Source organism: Seriola aureovittata, chromosome 14 (genome assembly GCF_021018895.1).
Source record: "Seriola aureovittata isolate HTS-2021-v1 ecotype China chromosome 14, ASM2101889v1, whole genome shotgun sequence".
In the NCBI taxonomy this organism is placed as follows: Eukaryota; Metazoa; Chordata; class Actinopteri; order Carangiformes; family Carangidae; genus Seriola; species Seriola aureovittata.
In genome coordinates this window covers 25,460,001-25,487,163 of record NC_079377.1, presented here as the reverse complement: position 1 = coordinate 25,487,163, position 27,163 = coordinate 25,460,001, and the positions used below count along the sequence as shown (strand labels likewise).

At 41.9% G+C, this 27,163-nt stretch overlaps 2 protein-coding genes across 2 annotated transcripts; both read right to left on the bottom strand.

Annotated features, from left to right (window-relative positions):
* Positions 1-6,762: 6,762 nt before the first annotated feature.
* fgfbp3 (fibroblast growth factor binding protein 3) lies at positions 6,763-12,875 on the bottom strand. Its single transcript, XM_056395716.1, has 3 exons — positions 12,726-12,875; positions 8,074-8,353; positions 6,763-7,967 (listed from the first exon to the last, which is right to left on the bottom strand). The coding sequence occupies exons 2-3, from the start codon at positions 8,346-8,348 to the stop codon at positions 7,520-7,522; spliced, it is 723 nt and encodes a 240-aa protein (XP_056251691.1). The 5' UTR covers positions 8,349-8,353; positions 12,726-12,875; the 3' UTR covers positions 6,763-7,519.
* A 9,230-nt stretch (positions 12,876-22,105) lies between these two features.
* LOC130181465 (D(1)-like dopamine receptor) lies at positions 22,106-25,171 on the bottom strand. The gene has a single exon (XM_056395701.1). The coding sequence runs from the start codon at positions 24,407-24,409 to the stop codon at positions 22,871-22,873; it is 1,539 nt and encodes a 512-aa protein (XP_056251676.1). The 5' UTR covers positions 24,410-25,171; the 3' UTR covers positions 22,106-22,870.
* Positions 25,172-27,163: the final 1,992 nt, after the last annotated feature.

The window sequence follows — 27,163 nt, the reverse complement described above, 5'->3', positions numbered from 1 at the left end:
ACAACGCAAGGTCAGAGAGATCGTCTCCACTCATGCTGTCAGAGAGGAGTTTGAATGGGGGGGGGGTGAATGAAGACAAACCTGAATCTATATATAAACTTAAACCTATAAGATAGATCAGAGTTCATATTAAAAGGTTGTTCTTCCTGTTGCAGTGAACCTCTTTGTAGTTAAACAGATCTAATGCGTAAACTGACAAATCATCAAATTCAGTTGTGTAAAATTAAAGCTGCGAAAATGTGAAGTATCTCCCTGTTGGTTATTCGGTTGCTATGACGTAACCAGAAAACCAATAGTCATCGAGCAGCGGCCGGCAGCTGAGTTGCACATAAACTTTTGTTAGCAGTTGTGTTGGAGAGGAAGGATTTCACCATTTGTCCGTTCTTGACAGTTTTAGCTGCAGTGTGCACGCTAACGGCTAACAGTAAGCTAGCGTTCATTAGCATACTGTTTTTTTCTCTTTCTGAAAGTGAGTGTTGAATTTACTTTTACACTTTTTTTAAATGTATGTTCAGACCAAAAGTGTATATATATATATATATATATATGTATATGTATGTGTATATATATATATGTACAGAAAATAGTTGTAATCCAGGAAACTTTATGTTGATGAGCTTTGTAAACTTTTGTTCCAAAGCATGATGGAGGAGAAGTTGATAGTTGCGGTGGCGTGTTTCCCCGTCCTTTACGGCGAGTCCTTGTTTGCTACAGGGACTTAAATAAATAAAGAATAAATAAAACGCTGCGTGGACAAAGATGTCTGACACTGAAATGTAGCCTGTAATATATTTTGTGAAAATAGGAGGTAATTACATGCTAACTAGCTCAATAGCATGCTGTACAGTGTTTCCTGACATCAGCCCGTAACGTTAATCTTGCTAATTCTTGCAGTTAACTTTGTCACTACCTGTGGTCAGTTGGCACAAAGATACTGGTTGACGTCTGTTTGCTTTTTCGGGTCCTTTAAACCATGAATTTCAACTTGGCGGAATTTTTTGACTCTTGCCACCTCGTATCTGAACGTAGAGTTAGGATTAAACACAGGAAAACAACTGTGACGTACATGGTTTCATCCACAACACCAAATTATGTAAAGAACTAATATTCTCAGAAGAATTTGACTGTCCCAGTATATCCTAGTTCTGTATCAGTGATTGTGTCTGTAAAATTAAAAGTATTTGTAATGTATATAAGAGATATTATTATATTCTTCTTCTTCTCAGACAGTATCATTGTAGATCTGACTTGAGGTGTGGGAGCTAACGCGTGTGTTTTAAAGTAAACGAGTTACCCTGTAAATGACTCGTCCAGCTCATTTATCACAGTCGGCCGTGAGAACGAGGCCTGAATAAATCTTCTGCTTCGTGCCTGAACCTTTGGATGAAGAAAGCGTGTTGTGATGTAAGAGGCAGCACCTGTGTGAAATGCTCAATTAGCAGTTTGTAGCCCACAGGCTGCTATCAGCCGGACAGTCACAGTTCAACAGGACAAGCTCATTAGTCAGAACAGAGATAAGACAGGTGATGAAACGAGGTGAAAAACCAACCCAACTCACCTTTAATAAAAGAGTTTAAAATTCAACAAAATTCAACTTTTCTCTTACAAACAAAATGTTGCTTCTCTCTAGACGTGATAGTTTTTACTGTCAGTTGCTGATTGGATGATGAGGAGTGATGTCAGCCGTGGATTATAATTTATATCTCTGTCTATGATACTTTGTCTCCATTATTTCTCTCTGTCATCTCTCTCACATTATGTGGAGCTTTTACTTCAGTGATCCAGTGGCGACCTCTAGTGGTACAACTCGACAGTTGCATCACATCGTCTCAGAATCACTTAATCCTTATTAGGAACTTCAAATTGTTTAGCATGATGATATTACACAATGAGATCCATGAGAAACATTCAATGGATCAGATTCGACTTTTTTTTTATTATATTTACTGTGTATTTGTAGCAATTCATTCATTTAAAAAAAATAATTCCTGATGAATATCCTTGCCTCATTCAGACCTGACTAAATTAGACTTTGACTCACCTGTTGCAGTTACAAATATCCTCCAGCAGAGGGCAGCAGAGACCTGACAGAGCTGATGCAGCTGCTTGCAAATTTAAATCAGGGATGGACAAAACAGGAGCTTTTCTTTATAGTCTGAAGCTTTGCTAATAATAAATAATAATACATTTTATTTATATAGCGTCTTTCATAACACACAAAGACACTTTACATGAGTTAAAATAATAATAATGACAATAATGACATAATATGACACCAGCAGCAGCAGCAGCGACTGGTTTCACTGATGAAACAGCTTGACGAGTTTAAATATCAGATTGTTGTTGCGTTTAGGTGGGAAGAAAATCTGCAGATGCTTCATTGAGTTCATGAATATCATATTCATCAGTTTATATCACATATGACAAAGTCGGTTGTTCTTAATTCGCAGTAAAAGGAGAATGGTAATATAATTATTATTATTATTATTATATTAATATTATCACAAATGAGTGAAACAATTGAAATTAGATTAATTTAAACGTTTAATTTTGACCTTAATTTTGACCTACATTCAGAGAGCGTTTTTGTTTTTAATGAATGAGTAAAGCTCCATTTATTAATAGCAGAAGGTGGGTGGGGATGGACGGCGGACGCACAGACCAGGTTCACATCCTGTCTGTGGTTTAGGCTGCAGCAGCTCTGTGTTTGAGCTTTGTTAAATGTAAATAAACTGAAAGTGAACTTTTTCTTTATTAAACTTTTGCCTCTTGACAAATACACAACTTCCTCATTATGTTTCCCTCAAAACCGAACTGCTGTTGCAGATTAGTTGTGTAGAAACTTAGACTCTAGCAGACGGGTTGGTCTGGGCGTGTTTTGTTTTGTTGTGTCTTATCTCAGTTCATATTTTTTGGAATTACCTGATTAAATGAAGTGTATAATAATGACATGGAAGACATAGACATACAGTACATTGATAAGACATAAATTGAAATGCACAGATATTAATTAGTCTTAAATATAAACCCCTGGTATATTAGCTTCAGATCATCAGAGCACAGCTAGTGAAGGTATCAGGTATATTTAATGTTCATGTTCCTCTGAGCTATGTTTCCTCAGGATACTTTTCTCAACACAGACTGCAGATATTCATCTTCATCAATTTATAAATAACAAACTTTCTATGTTTCAAGGTCACAAATATTCTCATTTGAACTTTTCTGTTTAAATATTCTCTGGGTGAGAGCTGCTCGAGCTCAGAAGGTCTTCATTGTTCATCTGGTGATGAAGCAGGTTTGGTAACAGAGAGGTTGTGGCTTCAAATCCTGACTACAGTTTTAAACATACACTCAAACCAAGAGACAATAAACATATTTATACAACTCTGGAAGCAGCATCTTAACTGCTGGACTATTAATCAGTGTCTGAGTTTGTTAAAGGATAAAAGACGAAGGAAGAATCTTTTTCCCAGAAAGGTTTAGTGACTTCATCTGCAGCCTGGATGTGTTTGGCAGCGTGCACGGAGGTGTGTGCCCACGGTGACCAAAGGGTGAGAGGAAAGATGAAGATGGTAGAGAAAAGCTGAGGAATAAAAGCTGAACTGAACAGAGGCTGAGAGCTGCCAGACCCTCGCTGTGCCCCGAGTCCTCACAGGCACACAGCCAGCGTCCAACATGGGGGGTCTTAGTGTCCGAATCTATGGAGCATCTGACCCATGCTGCTCCCTGCTGAGTGTGTGTGTGTGTGTGTGTGTGTGTGTGTGTGTGTGTGTGTGTGTGTGTGTGTGTGTGTGTGTGTGTGTGTGTGTGTGTGTGTGTGTGTGTGTGGACAACCAGGCCACCGTGGAGATGTGAAGTGGGGGAGGAGTTTGTGATGTGTTCTGGAGTCGAAGCTTGTCGTAATGAGCAACAACTAGTGCTGACAGATTAATCGTGTTTTCATCATCACTGAGATTTGAACACGTGTAATAAACGCATCGCAAAAGACGGACTGAAAAAATGATTTTATTCACACGCAGGGTTTTCAAGGCGTCGGAGCCAAATGACCCGGAAAACGTCAGTGTGTTGGTGTCGGGCTGCAGCCGCTCAGACAGCGCAGCCAGTGTTGTGTATGAACGTGTTTAATGAGAGCCGTTCATTGAACATGTTCATATATTTTTTTTTTTAATGCTGAACTGAATGAATCAGTTCACAAAAGGCTCACGTTTTACGACAGTTTCATGGCACGCCACATGACGTCTCCATAGACACGGCCCAGCTCGGCTGGTGCCAGCGGTACAGACGCAGCTACCGCTGCTGAAGCCAGTTTGTTTGAGCATATTAAGCAGTTTTATTTAAATGTAACTCATGTCTGTGATTCTTCAGTGGTACAATAATCCATTTAGTTTGGGAGTGGCAATGATTTAGGGCTGGTGATGGAGGTTCTGCTGAAAAAGAGTAGTGAACTAGTTCATTTTCATCTGTATGAACTGAACTTTGAACTAGTGTGAACTGGCACAACACTGAGCACTGCAGAGAGGCGGCGGTGGAGACCAGTGACCAGTGAATTTTTAATTTACTGGAGCTGACAACAACTACAGTCGTAGTTCTGTGAACGCATCACAACCTTTACGAGTAAAAAAGCAATTAGCGTCCCTCATCACTCCACCTGTTCAACAAGATTTAAACATGTAGAAAAGCTGCATTTCCAACTTCTCCATCCACCGCGGTTTGTTTTACACGAGCGTAGCGCGCTAACGATAAGCTAATAATAACACGGTTATGAACAAGCTAACAGGAAAACTTTCTGTGTGTGGACTGCAGCTTCGTTTGCCACAAACCTTTGTGAGATTATAACTACAGCCTGAGACGGGAGGGGGATGGAGGAGATGACCAATAGTGACCTTTGGTTTGTGCCGTAGGAAACCATGGCTCTCTAAACACTAGACTTTCATCAGAGGGGTCTTTAAAAAATGTCTTTGCAAATTTATGAAATCTTAATTTAGCACATTTGTGAGGAGTGAAGGATTCACACAATGCGTCAGTGCAAATGAAGTAATTTAGAGGATAATGATTGTAGTACAGATGTATTATTTAAATACCAATGATGGTCGTGGATGTAATTTAAAATCAGCAGAGCTGTGGACCTGACGCTTAAATCAGGACGTACTAACAGTTTTGACTCGGTAAAAACAATTTCTCCAAAAGAAGCAACTAAACTGTTTAATTCAGCTCTGGCTCTTTGACCTGTAACGACCTTTAAACAAAGTTTGAAAGCAGAAAACAACAAGGTGAAAATGTTTCTGAAAGTTAGTTTCACAGCGTCAGTGTGACACGGTAATAATTAGCGAACATGTTAGCTTCAGGATGAATGGACTGCACCAAACGTAGGGTCATCAGTGTGTGTGTGTGTGTGTGTGTATGTGTGTGTGTGTGTGTGTGTGTGTGTATCAAGCACAAACACACACACACACACACTTGCATGCAAAGGGTCATGCAGCCCTTCTTAACAAATTGTAGGCTACACCATACATGCTGCCAAGTACCCTGCCGTAGGTCCCACTACAACACACACACTCACACACACTCACACACACTCACACACACTCACACACATACATACCACCTCTCGGGTTGTTGGCATGGTAACCACTGAGAGGTGTCCAGGCTCTCCACATTCCCAGTTCTTCCCTCCCTCTCTGTCCTTGGGAACTGCTCCAGTCAAAGTTAGTTTTTCTATTTTTAAAGCAGCGAAGCGTCTTCAGTCACTGACCCACGGCAGGATGTAAAGCTCCCTGCTGCCACATACAGTGACGTGTCCGCTCGACTCTCCACAGGGTGAAAGTGGCGCTTCTGTGTTTGCATATATATATATATATATATATATGTGTGCATGTGTGTGCACTAGAACAATAGTGTAGGTACATGTGACTAACTGCCCCGTCCCTCCGTTTTGTGCGGAGCGAACCTTTCTTAAACTGTTTCTCTTTTTCTGAAAACACAAGGTTTCTTTGTGTCTGTGAAGATTCTCAGTCGTCCAGGTTCTGGTTTTTCTAAGTCTTCAAATATCGTCCAATATGTTTGATAACTTGTCGTGTAGCACTTGGTGACGTGTGGTTTCTTTCCTTGTCGTGGAGACCGACAGAGCAGCAGCAAAATGCAGCCACAGATCAGCGGAAAACAAACTTAACCCCTCTGAGGTCGACGGATGTTTCCATCATTATCTTTGTGATAAAACAGCGTAGAAATGTGGTTTAAATGTTGTTAGAATCTGTCGCCTCTCCACTTTCCGTTTCATGTTCTTGTGAGGACGTACACGACTCGCAGTCGGAGCTAGAAGGCTTTGAAGCAGGCCTCTAATATTTGATTATACATTTATGTATTTATCTTACTTACATGTTGTGTCATTTTTAAAAAGACTTGGGTAAACCCATGTAAATCATCAATTCATCCACATCAGTCAAGGTTTGTTTTCAAATAGTGTAGAAATGAAGAGATACTCCTCACTAAATACAAAATACAACATTTGTGCTTGAACTACAAATCTGCTTCTACTGGTAAGAAGTCAGTGTTTGAATTACTGATAATGAGAAATCTCTATTTATATCCTATAATTACTGATGTTTTCCTGGAATTTAACAGTTTTTTATTAGAATATCACCCTGATAAAGAGAGATAATTTTTATGTTATTTTTAATGATATTTTACCCATTTATTTTCAATTTATCAACCTTTTGTATGAGAGGAAATTCTGTGACTCTCTGAGGTGAATTGGAGAAACGCTTGTTTATTTGAATCACTTTGTTTTTATTGTAGAATTGAACAAACAGTGTTAACACGTGTCTTCAGAAAATATAAAAAACGTCACTGACGTCTAAACTGCCACAAATCAAACATCAAACCAGATCGTTTTATTTTTCTTTTTTCTTTTTTTATACAAAGTTTATAGAAAATATTAGTTGCACGTCACAAAAATACGAATAAACAACATCTACTCATCTAGTGATCCTACCATCATCATCATCATCATCATCATCATCACTGATGATCAGCGACTGATTGTTTTCCAACAAGACATTGTTTTTTTATTGATTCGTTAGTCAGTTACAACGTTACACAACTCAACTGTTCAGTTTCATCTTATTCAACGTTTCTACAGAAAAAATCTACGACAAACTTTTACACGACTCGTCCCGAAGCTAAAACACTCAGATACAACTGGATCCATTACATCAGCAGATTCATGGGTTTGATTCAAGGTTTTTATATCGTTCAGATTGACGAATTTTAATTATTGTTCCACCGTGAATTTGTAAATCAGAAGCCAGGAGGCCTCGTTTGTTAAAAGTCCGTCGTTTATTAAAGTTTTTATCTAAATTTGACTCAAAAAAGCTCAAAGTTGAAAATAAAATGAAAGTATTTTCATAAACGAGTTTCCTGGAGCTTCCAGTTTGATTGAAACGTATTTATTTTGATTGTTTTCAGATTGTTGAACTCGTGTATCAAAAAATGAGCTTCACCTCTGCGTCATAATTTCCCATCAGCCCTCAAAAAACTTGACAAAGAAGGAGCAGACGGAGTGCCACCCCTCACTGCAGTAACTCTGCACCGGATCCATGTCGTTCATCACTCCCTCCTCCTCAAACCCAGTCCTCTCCTCCCTCCTCTTCTTCTCCTCTTCCTCCTCCTCTTCCTCCTTCTTCTTCCTCCTCTCCGCCTTCCCTCCCTCTGAGCTCTTACCGGCCGGCGCTCCTTTCTTCTTCCCTCCCTCCTTTCCTCCCTTCCTGTCCTCCTCGCCGCTGCGCGTGGCGAGCTTCATGTGCGCCTCGGCCGGCGCCTTCTTGCAGGTTTTGGCCTTCAGGACTTTCTCGCCCTCGCAGGCGTTCTGCCTCTTCTTCAGCTTTCCAACCAGCTGCTTCCAGTACTGGCTGGACTTCACCCCGTAAGCCTGGCACAGGTCCGGCTTACCGGCGTATCGACACCAATACCTGGAGGAGGAGGGAAAAACCAGAACCAGACGAATGCAGAGGTTGGATAAAGACAGATTTAAGGGCTTTGAATGAATGACAGGTGGTGGATGGTCAGGTGTCTCACCTCTGCGGGTCTCCCAGCGTTTCAGTGCTACAGTTGACCAGCAGGCTCACCAGGCCCTCGCCAGACGTCTGCCAGACGCAGCGATGCCCCTCCTTGGTGCTCAGCTCTCCAGAGCCGGGCACTGAGCGATTTCTGGGTCTCTTGGCCGGCGGGGGTGAAGACGGAGGCTGGCGGGGTTTGTCGGGTTTCCCCTGACCCGGCTGCCGCTTGGCCTCGGGGAGGACGGGGAGGCAGAGGAGGAGGAGGAAGAGGAAGCTGCATGGAAGGACGCTCATGTTGGCTGTGGAGGGACACGTGGACACAGAAAATGAGGAATTTATTTTGGGTTTAATTTGAGATTTGCGTTGAAAGTCGACATTTTAGCCTCTTTTAGTTCATGTTTTTTGGTTTTAAAGTGCATTTACTGTCATTTACTCTCAGCAGCAAAAACACGCACAGAGTTAGAGACTGAAGGAAAAGCAGCTTAAAAGCCAAAGTTGGTGGAGATGAAAACAGAGGAGACAACTGGACTTCAGTCGCTCATGTGGACACAAATAAATATACCTCCACATCTGGGCAGATTCAAGCTGTTATCATCCAGTATTGACTGACAGTCTGAAGATTTTAATTTTCACATTTTCCAGATGTGGAAGCAGCATCCGATCATCATGCCATATATGGGCCAGATTTGGGCCGTGGAACCGGGTCTACACTGGTCTAGCGTAGCTCACCATGTCAGTGTTACTGTGCTGACGGTGAGCAGGTATAATGTTTAGCTTGTTAGCATGCTAACATGCTAATTAGCGCTAATCACAAAGTACTGCTGCGGCTGGGAATGTCTTTAGTTTGGAAGGTGTTTGATCATAAATTGAAGCGTTGGACGGTCAGCAACACAGTAACTCCCTCAGTTAAGGAGAAATTAAACCTTAAGTTTTATTTTGAAGTTGAGAACTGAAGGTGTTTTGTTCAAGCGGCCTCTGAACGTAATGTCGTGGCGTTTCATTCAGTATTTGTTAAGGACCTTTACTGCCAAACCACAAATGTAAACCTCATGGTGGCGCTAGAAATCACCAGTGTTCATCCTCTGAGGTCCATGTACAGATATCCATATCGCTCCGTTCAGCAGCTGTTGACATATTTTAGTCCAGGCTGGTGGAGTTACCGACACACCTGAGATACTTTGACTTTATGCTCTGGAATCTGCAGAGATCCTGAAATGCTAACTCCTTCATTTCCCATAATCCAGCTCAGGAGAGTCTTTTGTTTGACCCTTCCTTGCCTGGTGAATGTCAATGTCCTTTAAACACACGCCTGATGACATCAACTGGATTATTTCTCCAGACTTTACAGAGCTCCTTCCAGAGCGTTATACAACTGTTTTCACAGTGACACCTCCTGTCTGTTGCCAGTGAACTGAACATCTTTAAAATCAGCGTACTGTCCCTTTAATCTGTAAAATACTCTGCTGTAGATCCTTCACAGGCGGTCGGAGGAGAAGTATGACGGCTCTGTGAATGTGAACTACTCCAGATCAGATGATGAATAAGAGCTGGATGAAATTTTAATGATCCCTGCGAGGCAACTGGGTCAGTGCAGCAAGAACCCACAAGGAATCAGCTTCATCACACTGTTTAGTTTGAAATCATTTTATTTCTTGGCTGAATTTGTTCAAATTTAATCTTAAAGTAAAAAAGAGAAAACCTGGACTGGTGAATTTTCGATGCATCAGTTTCTCAGAGCGGCAAAGCGACGCGACACACGAGTGTTAAATGTTTCAGAAATGGACAATGGACAGGGAGAGGGGGCGTGAGTCGCTGTCAGCGGCTTATTGAAAACCAGCCAAGCGTCAGAAACACTCCCCCAAGAGGATGTGTCGCCATCACACGGAGCGGGGAGGGACGAGAGCTGGAGGACAGTCCGTCGCTTAGTTCCACATTTTATTTCTCTTCTAGAGAAACTTTCAGATTTAGAGCAACAGTTTATCACAAGGAAGAAAATACAGCCGAAAATAAAACATTAATTTACATGAATTAACATGTTGTTGCTCAAATAACTTATTTAAACTGAAAAAACTTTTTATTATTTCTAATATCGAAATATATATTTTAATATTTACTATTTACTATTTTAATCTTGAATTGAGATTTGTTAAATATGAATAAATATGCTGCATAAATAAATAATAATAATAAAGTGTTTTCTCAGTCGACATTAACACAGACTGTGTATCTGTGACAACCCATCAGATAATAATATGTTAATCTCTCTTGTTTAGACGGATTATTAGATAAATATTTGTTAGAATTTTAACTTGAAAATGAACTAAATAAATGAAAGAAACTGAGTGTGGATGTAAATGTTCAGATCGTTTTACCTCGGCCTGTTTCTCAGGTCGTCGTGTGTTTCATTAAAACCATTTGCGACCTGCATCGATGTGAGTCTATTATGTGACTGTGGATTAATTAGAGTAAAAACATTCATATCCTGTGCGGCGCTGAGCCGCCGGGCCACGGTGGGAACAACAGAACAGTTTGTGTGGAGCCAAAATTAATCCCATTAGTAATGTTTATGTGTCGTCGTAATGAAATGGAAAATTAAAGCAGGAGAACATGGAGCTCCGGAGCATCGAGCTGTTTTTGTGTTTTTGTGCTCCCTGAACAATGATCAGCACTTTAGGACAATTATCTTTTTTAAATATCCTTTCACATGGAGCAACATAAAACCAAACAAACAGCTCTAACTTCACCGTTTGAACCCAAATAAAAGGTGTAATTTCACAAATTGAATGAACAGGTATGAGCTGACAAACCTGACGCAGCTGCTTTGAGCTCAGTGCAGTTTCCTGTCAGACTGATTTAAATCGACGGCTTGTGCAGCAGTAAATAAAATATCACATGAACCAAAAGTGTCATAAATAATTCAAACTAATGTTTATATTTCTCACATTTTGTTTCTAAATCCAGTTTGAAAAAGGGATCAACACTCCTGTCACCTCATGAGCTGCCTACACACCTGACTCAAAGGCGTCCACCTTTACTGTATATTAATGGACACCTGCAAACCAATCAGAACTGGGTATTCTCATATTTAAAGGAGACCTGTTACTTTCATCTCCAGCTCTATATTTTTTATCCTGGGACTCCACCAGAGCAGCTTAGCATGCCTGTTTATGTAGCTCTGACTGAAACAGGCTTTATTAACTCGGACCTCCTTAAGAGGCCTCCTTAAAAACCCGCTTTCATCTGATTGGACGAACATCCGGAAACATCCATAGCGTTTTTCTCTCTGTAACATCTGGATCCAGTCCAGCCCAAATACTGTGATAAATGACATGTTGATATTATGAAAATAGCGCATATGGCGGGAAATGTTGTGCTATTTGATATGATCAAATATCGGCCCAGGCCTTGTAACTAGTAACTAAAATGAAGCAACAGAATATAATTAATTAGAAATAGTAACTTGTTCGAGCCTGAAGGTGATCCAGAATAAGAGAGTGGACAGATTAGAACAGGACGACTCTGTTTGGTGAATGTTACGGCTGTTTTCTTCTTATCGTGCAACATAACGCTGGATTTATTCCGTATATAACTTTTTTTTTTCTAGGAAATTTCTGGGGAAAAAAGGCTAAAATGTTGACTGCTAACGCTGCTGGTGAAAAATATTATTCTGTTGGGTTAGTTTGTAATTTGTCTGCTGGAGAACATTAAATGTCTATAATATTACTGACGTAGACTCGGAGCGAATGACTGTATAAAGAAATCCGTGACGTGCTGATGTCAGCTCGTCGCAGAAGTAGAAAGACGACGTTTGAAACCTGGTGTTCTTTACGTTTTCATACATTTTCCTCCTTATTTCTAACTTTTGCGACGTTTAATATGTACATCTGATATTATAACATAATTTAAATTACAGAAAATAAAGGTCCCCTTTAAATATATTATTAATTTTGGTTGGTGATGCTATAAAGAGGCCGAGCCGAGGGCAGCGTTGTGCTTTATCTCTCAATAACAGCTCATTGTGCCGTCCACACGCAGTTAACACTTCTGCAGGGATTTTATAAATATATAAATATATATATATATATATATATATATATATATTTTTTTTTTTTTTACTAAATTTACTTGTTTTTTCATTGTTTATAAAATCCACTTTAGTGTCTGACTGACCTCAAACTGGTTGATGTTCAGAGTAACAAAGATCTCCTCAGTGAAGGTTTTAAGGAGGTCTGAGGTGATTGTCAGGACGCAGCATCAGTTACACAACAAATATAAAAACATTCAGTTCGTTTCACTGAATGAACAAAAACACTGAGTTCATCTTTAACTTAAAAAAAAAAGAAGTTTCTATTGGAGTAAAAACTCAAACAGAAATGAAACAGATTTCCTTCGACTTCGTCCTGCTGCAGCATTTTAACAGCCTGAGATGATAAACAAAGACACGCAGCACCAAAACAAACATAATCCCCCATCCGAGCACAACCCCCCCCCCTCTAAACACACCCCTCATCAATAAGTCATGACAATAAAATCAATAGCTCAGAGTTTGTTTCCTCTGATGCTCTAATAAAATCTGCAGTGACAGTTTTAGGAAGAAGAAGAAGAAGAGATGCAGTAGCTCGGAGTTTGTTGTTCGGTGGTTGAGTGTGAGCAGAGGCCCGGTGTTCTTACCATGTGACGCTCCGCAGCTCTGAGTCGCTGTGGAAATGTGGGGGCCACAAACACTTGGATAAAAGAGGAGACGGGGATAAAGGAGGAGGAGGAGGAGGAGGAGGAGGAAGGAGGAGGGAGTTCGGAGAATAAGGAGGACTATGCGAAGAACTGCCCACCCCAAAAACCAAGCAAACCTCCCACATTCCCCCCTCCTCACAAAACCCTATATACGTGTGTGTGTGTGTGTGTGTGTGTGTGTGTGTGTGTGTGTGTGTGTGTGTGTGTGTGTGTGTGTGTGTGTGTGTGTGTGTGTGAACAGGACAATGGACACTTGCCAGGGTCTCCTGCTCTGTGCGACACTGACGACACCTCCAGGGTTTGGATGCTTCAGTGTCACTCACTCAACAAAACACGTCTTTGTTCATCACTGGAAACTCTTCAGCTGCTGCGTCTTGATTTCAGTTTGTCTTGTTAAATTAAATAAATAAAAATAAATAGAATAGAAGTTGGATTTATTTTCTTTTTAATTAAATGAATGTTCAGCACATGAGATAAAAGGAAATAGGAGACATAAGATATGATTGATAACGAGCTGTGTGGTTATTGAAGAATAATGCATGGCCACTTTTCAGTAACAAATTGATTATTTATTCAGTAAACTCTTTAAATCTAAACTTTATTTTGGTTTGACAACCACAGAACAAACGAGAATCGCTCCCGGTAGAGCTCACACCTCCGCTGAGGCCGAACATTTTCTTCCACCAGATCCAGACTGTTTCTTGGATCTGCACCAAACTCTCCAAACCCACAGATCTCAACACTATTAATGTGTCTGATTCTTTTTACGTCAAAATTCAAACTTTATTTCCTGAGAAATTGACAAAAATGTGGAGAAATGTTTCTGCTCTTATTGTTTGTTAAAGTGACGTTCCTGTCGCGTCTTCCTGGTTTGTCTGATATTGATGAAGAATTCATCCATTGACCTTTAACCAACCACGGGGGGGAGGGTAAATCTGATGTCTCAAAAACATTGCAAACATAAATAATAATAATCATCATCATTTATACGCGAGGGGACCCGGTTAGGGGGCGTCCACAAAAAAACGAGGCCCTCTAGTGGTGACTCAGAAAATGCTTCACCTGAAAAAAAAATAACGGAGAAAACAAAAAAAGCCTCGACACAAAAACTAAACATAATTAAAAAAAACTAAAACAACAAAAATAAATAAATAAGAGATAAACATGATTTTTTCTTTTCTTTTATTACACTAAGGTCAAAGGGGAAAAATACAACAGTCCACAAAAGATATTGGAGATTAAATAAAAAAAATGAATGATAAATAATTTATAAATATAAATAAATAATAAAAAGAGAAGGAAGAAGAAATCTTCCCGTTGAATGTTAAGTTCTGTTATTGCAAAGAGTAAATATCCAGACACACAAACATGATTTATAATCATGATAATGAATGTATTTATTTATTTACATCTCTTCCCTTTATCGCTTGTTTTTACTTTTACACTCTTGAATTGTAGATTTTTTTTTGCTTTTCTTTATTTACTACCCCCGTAAATCACATTGAATTTGCCCTGGGGTATAAACGTGCTATTCAAATAAAGGAATATATAATAATTTCAACATTTGTATTCAGTTAAATCTTTATTTAACTGTGTGTGTTACACGGCTGAAGCCTCTGTAACCAAGTGTTTGTAAATCTAGTGGAACAGTGAAAGATTTCAGACGGTTTTAAAGAACTGTCGCAGCGTTCAGATGATTGTGCTTCAGTGTGAAGCGGCTGCATGTCAGAAGAGTCGTGGTGTTCATGGTAGAAACGGTAAAGAAACAGGCTGCAGGGAAAGTGCACCGACTGCTCCTCTTGAATCTGAATGTGACGTTAACTCCTGCAGAGCCGCTGCAGCTCTTTACACTACAAATCTACGAACGAGAGCTGCACAAACTCAGTACTAGCAAATATCTGGAGAGCTGCTCCGAGAAAAATCACCTGTCATGCTCGACCCCGTCGCACGGAAGAACATTAAAAATCAAAGTCACTTTTTCCTCCTTTTCTATCGGCCCGAGTTTCTCTTTCTCCCGCACTGTATTGGTAACAGTCAGTAACTGGGCCCTCAGCCAGATGAATGAGGAGAATCTTCTCTGTCCTCCAGGACAAAGACTCGTGCGGGAATCTGGGTCACAGCTTAACCCCCTGCTGACACCCTGTCATCGCTGCCCAGCTCCTTCTCATTCAGCTTCGGGTATTGGTGGAGCTCCGAGGACAGCTCTTTCCCCGCGGGCGCTGCCAGAAATCTGCTTGGCGAGGAGAGGATGCTCTGAGTAAAAAAAAAAAAACAACAGTCGGCAACAGCGAATACGTCGTTCCGCCCAGTCTGGGCCAATCAGGAACAAGTATGTCGCCTTATTTTCAGCCTTTAAGTCGGTACACTTCGCTGCCGGGCGGAGCGGCATGGAGTCCTGTCTGAAGCAAGTTGGTGGAGTCAGAGTTTGTGACTCAAAACGAGGAAGGTGTCTTATTTTGGTTTGTTTTGATTTTTGCTTTTTAAACAGTCGATCTTTTTCTTTAGCTTTTACGGCATCAGGACGAACAGGAACTCAAACATCCCTGACGTATCACTGACACTGTCCTCCATCATCCCATTGAGACGTGTAGTATATGAGTAGTGTATATATATATATATATATATATATATATAGCAGAAAATAGCAGTATATAGCAGAAAATGCCCCGAAACGACCTTTACGTTAAAGAGACGGCGCCCTCTGGTGGACGTAGGGATTGTGACGAGAGCAAAAAAGAAAGGAAGGAAGGAAGGAAGTCCAAACAGGAAGGAGGTCGAGGGAGTTTGATGGATCGACTTTTCTGTGGTTTTCACGCCAAAGAAAAACTATGTATAAAGAGTTTACTGACAAAAACCTTAACCACATTTATTATCGTAACCATGACGACCTTGACGAAGTCTTTTTATCTAAAAACAACGTTCTCTTCCCGAACCTGACCACGTGTTTGTTGTCATCGTTACATCATAAAGCCCTAGTTGTTTATGTGTCAACACTAAGTGTTTATCTGTGACGTAACTACCGTCGTCATTCCAGGTAACGCTGCCGAGTATCGGAGGGACGAACGACCTCTAAGGTCATTTATGGCGGAGATTATTTTATTATCACATCCAGCAGAAACAGATCAGAGGTGGTGTTTTGTCCATGTGATGAATTTAAATTCATGTTATCTCTGATTTCAACTCAACCGACCACTGAGAAAATATATCTGTCTCTTCAGCTGATAGACTTCCACTCCCCCCCCCCCCCCTCCCCCCCCACAAACCAACCAATCACACACCGGCTTCCCAAAAATCAATTCTGGATCTCACCCAATTCCTCGTCGACGTCCTCAACCCCTCCCAACCTGAAATCAAAGATTACACGTGCTCAGTCAGAGTGAGATGCTTCCACACCTGCAGCGCAAGGTGAACAACGGCCTCAGTGAATAAATGATGTAAACACACACAAACATGGCGACACCTTTATGTCATCCTCACCACATGAGATAAACAACAACAACAAACAACTACAAAACAGTTCTCTCAGTTGTGTGTGTGTGTGTGTGTGTGTGTGTGTGTGTGTGTGTGTGTGTGTGTGTGTGTGTGTGTGTGTGTGTGTGTGTGTGTGTGTGTGTGTGTGTGTGTGTCACGTCACAGCTCAGTGGGACTCTGCTGCCTCCTACTGGTGGTTTATAGAAACAACCAGTTTGAATGGTGTGTGTTATTCTACACAAGCATCTAATACTTCTTCTCAAACTTCTATTTGTTCCATAAAGTAAATGTTGTGCAGGAATAATTTATTTTTTAAAATCTTTTAATGGAAATTCAAACTTCTACATTTGACTAATGTTGATGATTTGTGAAGAGCAGGCAGCAACGCAGGAAGACATAACGTCCATAATAAACTCTTGATATTCTAATGAACCTACAGAAGCTCAGAAAATGGAGGATGATGTTCTTACACATGCTGCAGGGTTAGTTTGATTTCAACACCTGCTGTGAGTTTGTATCCTTCTGTTCTTTAACCAGAGTGTGTGTGTGTGTGTGTGTGTGTGTGTGTGTGTGTGTGAGTGAGAGAGATGAGCTAGTGATGACTTAGAGTCCTTGACGGCAAACAGAGGCCCACTTCCTCGTTCTCAACGGTCGTTGAGAGGCGGCCGCAATCAGCGCTCCGTCGCCGCCGTCACCTCTTCCATGATTACTGTGATGATTATGACACCACACCAAAACCTCCTCTGTGTGTGTGTGTGTGTGTGTGTGTGTGTGTGTGTGTGTGTGTGTGTGTGTGTGTGTGTTATAGAGAGTCAAAAGGGCAATAGGCAGAAGGTGAGAGAGTGTGATGAGACGAGGACGAGCCGTCTGTCTTTGAGAAACCATTAAACGCTGAGAGAGCTGCATGTTTAAACTGTAAGAGATGAGACGTGTTTTCAGAGTAAACAGTGAACGGTCAGTTCATACAGTGTGAAACCAACTTCTTCTGGCTGTTCACAATTATTTTTAATGAGCGGCATCAACCGGTGAAGAAAATAATGAGTTTCATGTGGTGAGAAACTCTGCGGTCGTGAGTTGGTGATGAGTTAGACGACGCTCGAGGTCTCCAGGTTCAATGTAAACGTCCTCAACCACGTTTTACTGATAATATTTCAATTGGATGAGACTCTATAGAGAGCCTCCTCTCTTCTGATTGGCTCAGCGACCTGTTGTTATCAGAGCGAAGCTGCTACCAACACAAGAAACGTTAAATATTACAGGCACCGGTGAAAATGTTCATATGTTTAGTCATAATCAATCGAAATATAATAGAACGGCTCAAAGTTGTATAACTATTGTCTCAATATTTGTACACACTAATACAGCAGAAATATGTAAGAAATTAAACTATAATACAGTTGAGTTACAATTCATTTTTCACAAAAATTACAGTATAAATCATGTAAATCATCAAAAATATGAACAATTCAGACACATCAGCACTTTGAAGTGGTTTCCTCGGCTTGTCTCTACATGACGTATGAAGTTATGTAACTGTAAATAAAACTGGTCACAGACGGACGCCACAGATATATCTTCTTATGGATCAACACTTCAAATAAAACACAGAAGAAGAAGAAAGTACGGAGCTTTAACAGAGAAGTTTCAGTCGTCTTAACCGTCTGAGGTCACACGAGGTTAATAAACATCACAAACACATGATAAGGAGACTTTCATCATCCCTCTATCCTTCATCATCCCTCTATCCTTCATCATCCCTCATCATCATCCTTCTGGTTGTAAAGAGCCTCAGAGTAAAGAAACCTTAATGTACGACAGGTTAATGAGGCAAACTCTCAATCTGTCACACTCACTGATCGGTGGCTTTAAATGTCAGCCTGCCACACACACACACACACACACACACACACACACACACACACACACACACTTCTCCTCTGCTGGAAACACTTCGGTGTCACCTTTGGGTGTGACTGCATCAAAGTCAGACGTTATTAATGTCACTGCTTCAGCTGCAAGAGAGAGAGAAAGAGATGACGAAAGGAAAGAAAGGAAAAGAAAAGAGCTCGGAGCAAAGATCAGGAAATAAAATCATCTTTCACTTTATGTCTCCAGGTCTCAGACTCATCAGGACTGATTTTATTCTACCTTGATAAGATGATAAACATCTGGAGATCCATAACTGAACTTCAGTTTACAGTTTGTTCAGAGGAGAGAACAAGACAAACCAAAATAAAAGTTCAATATCAGATAGAAACCACTTTAATGAGGAAGTTGATTTAAGATTTTATTACTGTGAAATTTCCCTGGTAAAATCATGAAACACCTGCTGTGACATCACTAGTTGTGGGCGTGTTCACAGGTACAATATTCGGAAGTTTGAACCAATAGGAAGCAGCAGCAGCATCGTGCTGAGAAAACACAAATGATTCTAAAGTGGAAGAGCAAACACAAACTGTGTGCGTGTGTGTGTGTGCGTGTGTGTGTGTGTGTGTGTGTGTGTGCGTGCGTGCGTGCGTGCGTGCGTGCGTGCGTGCGTGTGTGTGTGTGTGAGACGGTTCATGAATCAGACTTAAGTGCAGACGGAAACATTTTCATCCTGTCCTCTCGCTAATAATTGCGTGTGTTGAAGTTGAAGTGTGGTTCATCTGTGCTTGTTAACATACAGAGGAGCGTGCGTGCGTGCGTGCGTGCGTGCGTGCGTGCGTGCGTGCGTGCGTGCATGCGTGCGTGTCTGTGTGTGTGTGTGTGTGTGTCGGCTGTAATTGCCTGTTGTGCAGGGATGCGAGCGCGGTGATGACTGTGGTTTAAATATCAGCAGACGTCCTACACTTACTGCCATGACATTTAGTTTTTCTGTCCACACACACACACACACACACACACACACACACACACACACGCACACACACACACACACTGCAGATATATAGAGAAATAGAAAAGGATAAAGGGTTTAATCAGAGACGACAGAGAAAACAGAAGAGCCTCACAGACTGTGTATAATGGTGTAAATTTAATTTAATTTACACCATATATATATATGTGTGTGTGTGTGTGTGTGTGTGTGTGTGTGTGTGTATATATATATATACACACACACAATGAGATGAATTAACAGAATTTCAACCAGAGGTGATGTGATGAGAAGAATGAGCTTTAACATTCAACCTCTTATTTACTTCCTGTCAGGGTTTTTTTCAGGCTCATCATGTGACTCATCACACGTCTCCTCCTCTACAGGTTCGTCTTGTCCAGTCCGTTCTCAGTTTGTCTGCTTCCTGCCTCAGATCCTCACCTGACCTGTCACCTGCTCACACACCTGCTCCCATCAGATTATTAGTCTATATATATATATCTCTCCCATCCTGCCCTTTGGCGTGTTGTCCACCATGTCTTGTAGCTGTCTGGTCTACGTTCAGCCTCTCTTTATATTTTGGGATTTTTCTGAAGTGGCCATCGCAGGTTTATGTCTCCGTTATTTCTCCTTTCTCTCGGTCTGATCCACCAGCACAGAAACACTGTGGCTCCACTTTAATCTCACCTGAGCAGCTGAACCTGTTGGAGGACACCTGTGGGGTTCAGGGTGTCGCCCCCAGTGTGTTTCAACTGCACTACTGCCTGAAGATGAAAGGAGCAAACAGAGGGAAACTGAAAAACAAAAGAATCCTCATTTGCTCCTTTTTTTTTCAGTCTGTAATTTTTATTTTGTTTTGCTATCAGACATCTCTGGTGGTTTTTCTCCGACCTGCTCTCCTCATTGGTTTCCTGTGAATTATTTAAGAACTGGGAGATAATTCTGTTGGTGTAAGTGAGGAAACAGAAATGTGCAGGTGGCTCAGTTTTCAGTCATGATGAGTGAAGCCCGAGCTCGTCCTCCTGCCTCGTTCTCTGAGGCGTCAGTCTCTTAAAGGAAATTCACTGCAGAGGATTTTTCTTTTCTTCTGACCTTATTAAAATCCAGTGTTGAAAGGTTTTGAAGTTGTGACCTTTCTCTCCGCCACATGCTGAGTTTGCGAATTTGATGAAGGTGAAAAAACTGCAGTGACCAGAAAGTTTTGTTTCTGCACCAAATGAGTAAATGTTCCAGGTTTTATATGGTATTTGGTCTATACATGGACAAATAGATTAGTTTCATTCCTGTTAGAGCTCCTATTAAAGCTCCTCCAGTGTAAAGGTGTGTGTCCATGTGTAGTGTGATTATAGATCAGCTCTAGCTTCTATATTAATACTGTGAAAGTATCAAAGCCTCAGTCCACAGAGAAATGCACACAGCCTGTATTCAGAAACTGAGCCTTAAAACCAGCCGTCAGGACTTCTGGAACTTTGTGATGTCACAACAAAGCAGTCACCAAGCCCCGCCCACCTGGACCCACCATCCAAACCTTGCAGGATTTGGTTTCTGAGTGTTTTTACCTGAAATCTGCTTTATTTTTTTTGGATCACTCAGAAAACAGTCAGCCAATCAGAAGAGAGGCTCAGAGCCTCCTCTCTTCTGATTGGCTCACTGACCTGTTGTTACTAGAGCTCCAGAGAGAAGCCTGAGAGAGGAGATGTAAAACTACACTGAGATGGTTTTTATATCTTCTGATGGATCAACACCTCATCAAATTCATGAAATGTTAAGGTGAAAAAAATAATGAGTATTTTTAATATGTTAAATTGTCTCCAGGACCGACGCTAATCAATCTGATCCTAACCAAATGCGTAAAATAAGAATGAGATGAACATGTGTCCTCTGTTCAGACTTTTTTTCCCCGTACCAGGTGAATCGTTCTTTAAACCTTTACATTTGTTAATTAGCACAAGAGGGAGTGTCGTGATGGAAACATCTCATTAAACTGCAGGAGAGAAAGCTGAGTGATCGTCTTCACTTTTAAAAAACAGCATCCAACTCAGAATATAAAGAAAAGAAATTCTCTTCGTTTCTGTTCCATGGTTAGAAGCAATCTCGTCATTCTTTGGGGGAGATGTCAGGAGGTGTCATGTTTCTGACAACGACTGAAGAAGATGCTGCAGTTCAGTCTCTTTTACTCCTGATTTAACACTTGATGATTTGACCTTTTTGCTTTATTTCCAATTTTCCCTAAAATCAGCTGAACGTCCAGGTGGTTTTAATGGTTCTGTCTGAAGAGTTCTACCTGAAATCTTTGAAACCTTCTGCATTGTTGTAAATGTGTTGCTGCTTTTCAGACTTGATTTATTCATGGTCTTTTCTTTTTTGAAGCATGAAGCTTATCACTGCGTTCATTGTTCTCCCGAATATTAACTAAGTCTGTGTCCTTTCACGCTAAATCCTTGTTAATGACTTTAAAGACTAATCCAGAAAACAGTGTGGGTGGGTGGTGAGGCGACAGACCAGTTCAGAGTGGACTAAAGTCTCAATACGACTTTTGTAGGAGCCATTACTTGACTTGAGCACTAGGGGGTGTAGCTCACTGAAGCTCTAATTGTTCAGACGTGTTCGCGGACATCTTTGTGGCCGTTTTTTTGTTTAACTTTATACACGAATCTTATTGGAAGTCGTGGACGTTTCAAAGCATGTGAGGACGAGATGTCATTATTCTGAGGACACAGACTTAGTCACTACGACTTTCTTGAAAGTTTGTTGTACAATAAGAAGAATCTATGATGCTGTGATGCATTTCAGCCCGATAAATACCCACCAACCATTCCTCCAAAACCAAAAGATTTGATTTCTTCGAATTGGGTTACCATTGATTTCTCTTAGTTTCAAACAGCTATGAAAACCAGATTTGATAATTGTTCGGAACAGGTCATCCATCAGTCACAGTTATCTTTAAATCACCTTTATTTTTTGGGGGTAACATAACGGACCATAACAGATACGCTCCACCGACTGAGACATTTAAAGGAGTTGATCTCAGCTCACACAAAAGGAGAGAGTTGGTTTTTTTAAAAATATCTCGGCAGCTCCGTCTCATTTCAGACTTCTCCCTCTTCAAACTCTGCATTTCAACACCAAACACTTAATCACAGCTCGACAAGGCTCGTTCCACTCCTCACACTCGACCTTCAGCGGACACGTCCTTCAGAGGCAGCAGCTGAAACACTTGTCATTTGTTTCAAAGATCGATCTTACCTACTAACTTCACCTTGAGGAAACCTTCCTGTAAAAAAAACAAAACAAAGGAGTCTGTAGGTTGTCTGTGCAAGAAGCTTATTACAACCCACGGTTAACTTTTACTGTTGGGCTTGGGAGGATGGATGATACAGGAGACGTCTGTTTCCTCTTGATACAGTCTTTGTTTTTTGTTGTATCCACAACCTTACATTCATGTTTATTATCCAGGTAACCCAGGGCAGGGACAACCTACTGATAACGTTCGCTCCGGTTGGACGACTCGTTGTCTCGATTCGTCAATTCATTATTTTGAGGAAAGGTTCAGACGCCATATTTAACATCCACTTACAGTACAAAAAATCAGTGTAATAAATAAATTAGTTAATTCATTTAATTAATGTCCAACCGTTGTGTGTCAGGTAGGTCTAATTACTAAATCTCATTCCATTTCAAACACATAAATGAAACCAAACAGTCCAACAGTCACATGGAAGAAATGGAATGAATTGGCGTTTTATCTACAGCCCAATTATTCATCTTGGTGCACCTGTCCAGGTATCAGCGCATCACTCTCCAGCCCCGCCACTGAGGTGAACGGCGTGATGGTTTCCAAGGAGATCTCGGGGTTGTCCTCGAACTGGACGGTGGCAGGAAGCAGCAGCAGTCGGTTGTGGCTCTGAGAACCGTTAGAGATGAGCGACTCCTCGTCAAACTGCGCGCTCATGTCGTCCATGTGGTCCGAACCGATGTCGATGGTGCGCGGGTGTTGCTGCGGCTGCGCGGGGACCAACGCCTCCTTGTGGAGCGTCGTGTCGTGGTGGTAAGAGACGAGCTCGTTGCTGAAGTTCACGGCCTCCACCACGTTGTTCGAGCAGATTCTGTTGCAACCGAGGATGGTGGTGAAGGCGCGGCGGAAGTCGGCGTTGAAGGCGTAGATGACAGGGTTGAGGGATGAGTTGGCCCAGCCGAACCAAACGAAGACGGTGAAGGTGGTGTCGCTGACGCAGGGCGGGTCACAGAAGGGCACGGTGCAGTTGAGGACGAAGAACGGCAGCCAGCAGAAGACGAACACCCCCATGATGATGGAGAGCGTTTTCAGGACTTTGGTTTCCTTTTTAAACGACGACTTTAACGAGGCTTCGTCATTGGACCGGTGCTGCTGCTGCTGGTTCCGGTTCACGCCGTGGCCTTGGTTCTGCGCTTGCTCCGCCGCCCTCTCCAAAGACGTGATCCGGCGGATTTGGGTCTGAGCGATCCGGTAGATCCGGGTGTAGGTGGCGATCATGATCACCACGGGGATGTAGAAGCTGATGAGGGACGAGGATATGGCGTAGGTTTTGTTTAAGTTGGCGACGCAGCTCTTGGCGCCGGCGCTGATGTTGCTGCTGTTAGTGAAGTTCCTGCCGCCGGCGACCATCATCGCCAACGCCTCCGCCATCATCTCCTCCTCCGATTCCTCCTCCTCCCCAGCCCGGTGCCAGTTGAGCTGCACTGGGATGAAGGAGATGAGGATGGACAGCGTCCACGCCACCCCGATCATGACAAACGCCACCCGGTGAGTCATTTTCCGCTCGTACTTGAAGGGGCTGGCGATGGCCCAGTAGCGGTCCATGCTGATGATGCACAGGTTGAGGATGGACGCGGTGGAGCACATGATGTCGAAGGCGATCCACACGCCACAAAACCGTCCGAACAGCCACGTGCCCGTCACCTCGGTGATGGCCTCCCAGGGCATCACGAGCACGGCCACGAACAGGTCGGACACGGCCAGAGAGATGACGAAGAAGTTGGTGACTTTGGAGCGCAGGTGCCGGAACTTGACCACGGCGGCGCACACCAGCGTGTTCCCGAGCAGCGTGGACACGATGAGGAGGAAGAGGAAGCAGCCGACGAGGACGCGCAGCCCGCCGCTCCCTCCATCACCTCCATCACCTCCACCACCATCGCCGCTCCCGCCGTCCTCCTCCTCTTCCTCGCCGCCCGTCCCGTCCAGCTCCGACAGCACTTGGGTGAAATTACTCCACGTCGTGTTTCCCATCGTCTCCACACAGAGAGAACAGATTAACATCCAGATCTGAGACCGACCCTCCGCTGCTCAGCTGCCCCGGACACACGCACCATCCTCTGGTCTCAGCGAAGGAAGAACAGGAAGAAAAAATGTGACTTTATTCAATGAAAATCCTGTTTGCTCCTGATTCCCGACGCACGAGGCGCGGATCAAATCCCAGAAAAGAACTTTTCTCCTCAGAAATTAAAATAATAATCGAGATTTTAAAAAAACAGACAACCCATAATAATGAACGAGCAGCGGTGATAATAAATCCGGGTAAAGTTTGGCGCCTCCGCGGGGGGACAACGTCTCCGTCCCGGTGTGAGTCTCAGCGGACTCGCCTCTCTGAGTGTGACGCGCTCAGACTCGCGCTCAGGTGGAAGCGGCCGCGCTGCTCCGCTCAGGTAATAGATTACAGGGACCCGGTTCAGTCAGAACCGAATCCACGTGAGAAAAGTTCCTGTTTTTAGATTCACTTTGTTCCAGAGAGAAAAAACTGAATCTATGAAATTATGACAGAGGAGGAAAAAAAGGTTTGGCAGCTGAATGAGCGCGTGAGAAGCGTGTGTGTGTTTCTGTCAGGAATGATAATAATAATAATAATAATAATAAAGATAATAAGATATTACTATAAATAACAGTATGTTATTGTTAATCAAAATGCTCCTGAATCTTCATGATGAGATTCTGTCATTTCGTTCCATTCATTTTACATTACAAACAGACCAGAACCAATAATCGTCAATAATATGGTGATCAATGAAAATGTTTCACATCCTGTTGGTGCCTTTTTTTAAAATTATGATTTTTGCAGATAAAAAGCAACAAAACATCAAAAATGAAACTTTATATGAGTCCACTGATTATTTTCTCAGTTAATCAATTAATTGTTTTGTAAAACATCAGAAAATGGTGAAAAATTATTAATATAATTTCTCAAAATATTCAGTTCATTATCAAATCAGCAGCTAATATTCACATCAGAAAACACAGAACCTTCAAATTTTGGGGATTTTTGCTTGAAAACGGACTTAAACGATTAATTGATAATGATTTATTTCCTGTTGATCATCGATCAGCTGCACTAACCCAAATCTGTCCCTCCACTGTTAATAATCCTGTTGGTGCTTGTTCACCTGAAGCAGGATCAGAATCTGTTTATTGCCGAGTAGGTTTTCAACACACAGGGAATTTGTTCAGCAAGTGGGACACCTTCAATTTAAATAGAAAAATCTAAAGTATATTTGACAATATTACTGTACTTCAAAATATGAGCTTAATGATCAGGAATGTTGGTTATTAATGCAGGTTAAATGTGGCGTTGGGCAGGTGATGCTGTGGGTGGTCACGAGGCCCTCTGCTGGTTTTAGTCATGTTAATCAAAGCTGCAGAGAACTGAGGGACAGATCGAGATAAACAGACATGTTCTGCATCTGTCTCATGATGCGTTCAAGTGTTAACACGAGTCGCCTTGTCTGAGGGAGTGAAAACAGAAAGAGGAATCCACGAGAGGAGAAGGGTCTCAGATGGATCAGAGGCCGATGGTTTTAATTTCAAAATCAATTAAAATGTTCATCAAGAGATTCTAGTCTCATCCGGCTACAGCTGTGTTCAGTGTCCTCACGGTTCCCCAGGACAAAAGAGACATTCAGATACTGAAGTGAAGGGCAGAGTCTGCTCTGAACAAAGGAGGAAGAGTTCGTTTTCATATGTCTTAATAAAGCTCTTATTGTGGCTGCTTTATAAAACAGCCTCACATTTGTACATCAGACACTGACCTTGGCTTCATTTCTGTACAAAGGAACCATTTTATAATACCTACAGTAACACAGGAGAGGAGGCTCTGAGACTCTCTTCTGATTGGATGACTGTTTTCTGACTGATCCAATAAAAATATAGCAGATTTCAGGTAAAAACACTCAGAGAAACCAAATCCTGCAAGGTTTGGATGGTGGGTCCAGGTGGGCGGGGCTTGGTGACTGCTTTGTTGTGACATCACAAAGTTCCAGAAGTCCTGACGGCTGGTTTTAAGGCTCAGTTTCTGAATACAGGCTGTGTGCATTTCTCTGTGGACTGAGGCTTTGATACTTTCACAGTATTAATATAGAAGCTAGAGCTGATCTATAATCACACTACACATGGACACAGACCTTTACACTGGAGGAGCTTTAAGTTTAGATTCAACTGATTTGAACTGACGACAGATGAAACCATAAAGACGGTAGGAACCTCTGAAATTCCTCCTTTTATTCGATTTCATCTGCGTCTCCTCCTCCGTGATAAAAGGACATTTAATAAAATAAAACTCAATACATTCATTATAAATAACTACAGTGCTGGATTCAAGGTCTCTTTACACCCAAAGAAATAAACTTTCATAATAGCTGAGATGAAGTCGACACTTTGACTTGTCACAGGAGGCAAAGCACAGATTCAACCACCAGATGGCGCCACCTGTCTATAGTGTCTTCATGTGTTTCTGCTGTCGCTGTGTGTTTGATCTTCTCAGCTTGTTGATACGAAGCCTCAGTTTTCTGTGCAACTTTAATATAAAGAAAAAAATGAAGAAAAATAAATGTAGGAATAGATTTAGTTGACAGATATTTATTGAAACACTGATCTGGATCAGAGCAAAACAAAAGACCTCTGTTATCAGTCTTGAAGTGGGGGCTCTGGACCAGCGGCCCCCTGATTAACACTTAACATCACGCTGTTCCTGTCGTGGCGTCAACACGTTGATCACGCCGCCGCCCTCAGGCCTCGTTATGAACC

Excerpts from the sequence above, each read along its gene's own strand:
- LOC130181465 (XM_056395701.1), bottom strand. The coding sequence starts at position 24,409 with ATGTTAATCTGTTCTCTCTGTGTGGAGACGATGGGAAACACGACGTGG.
- fgfbp3 (XM_056395716.1), bottom strand. The coding sequence starts at position 8,348 with ATGAGCGTCCTTCCATGCAGCTTCCTCTTCCTCCTCCTCCTCTGCCTC. Across the intron at positions 7,968-8,073 it reads ACGCTGGGAGACCCGCAGAG|GTATTGGTGTCGATACGCCG; the intron begins GTGAGACACCTG and ends CTCCTCCTCCAG.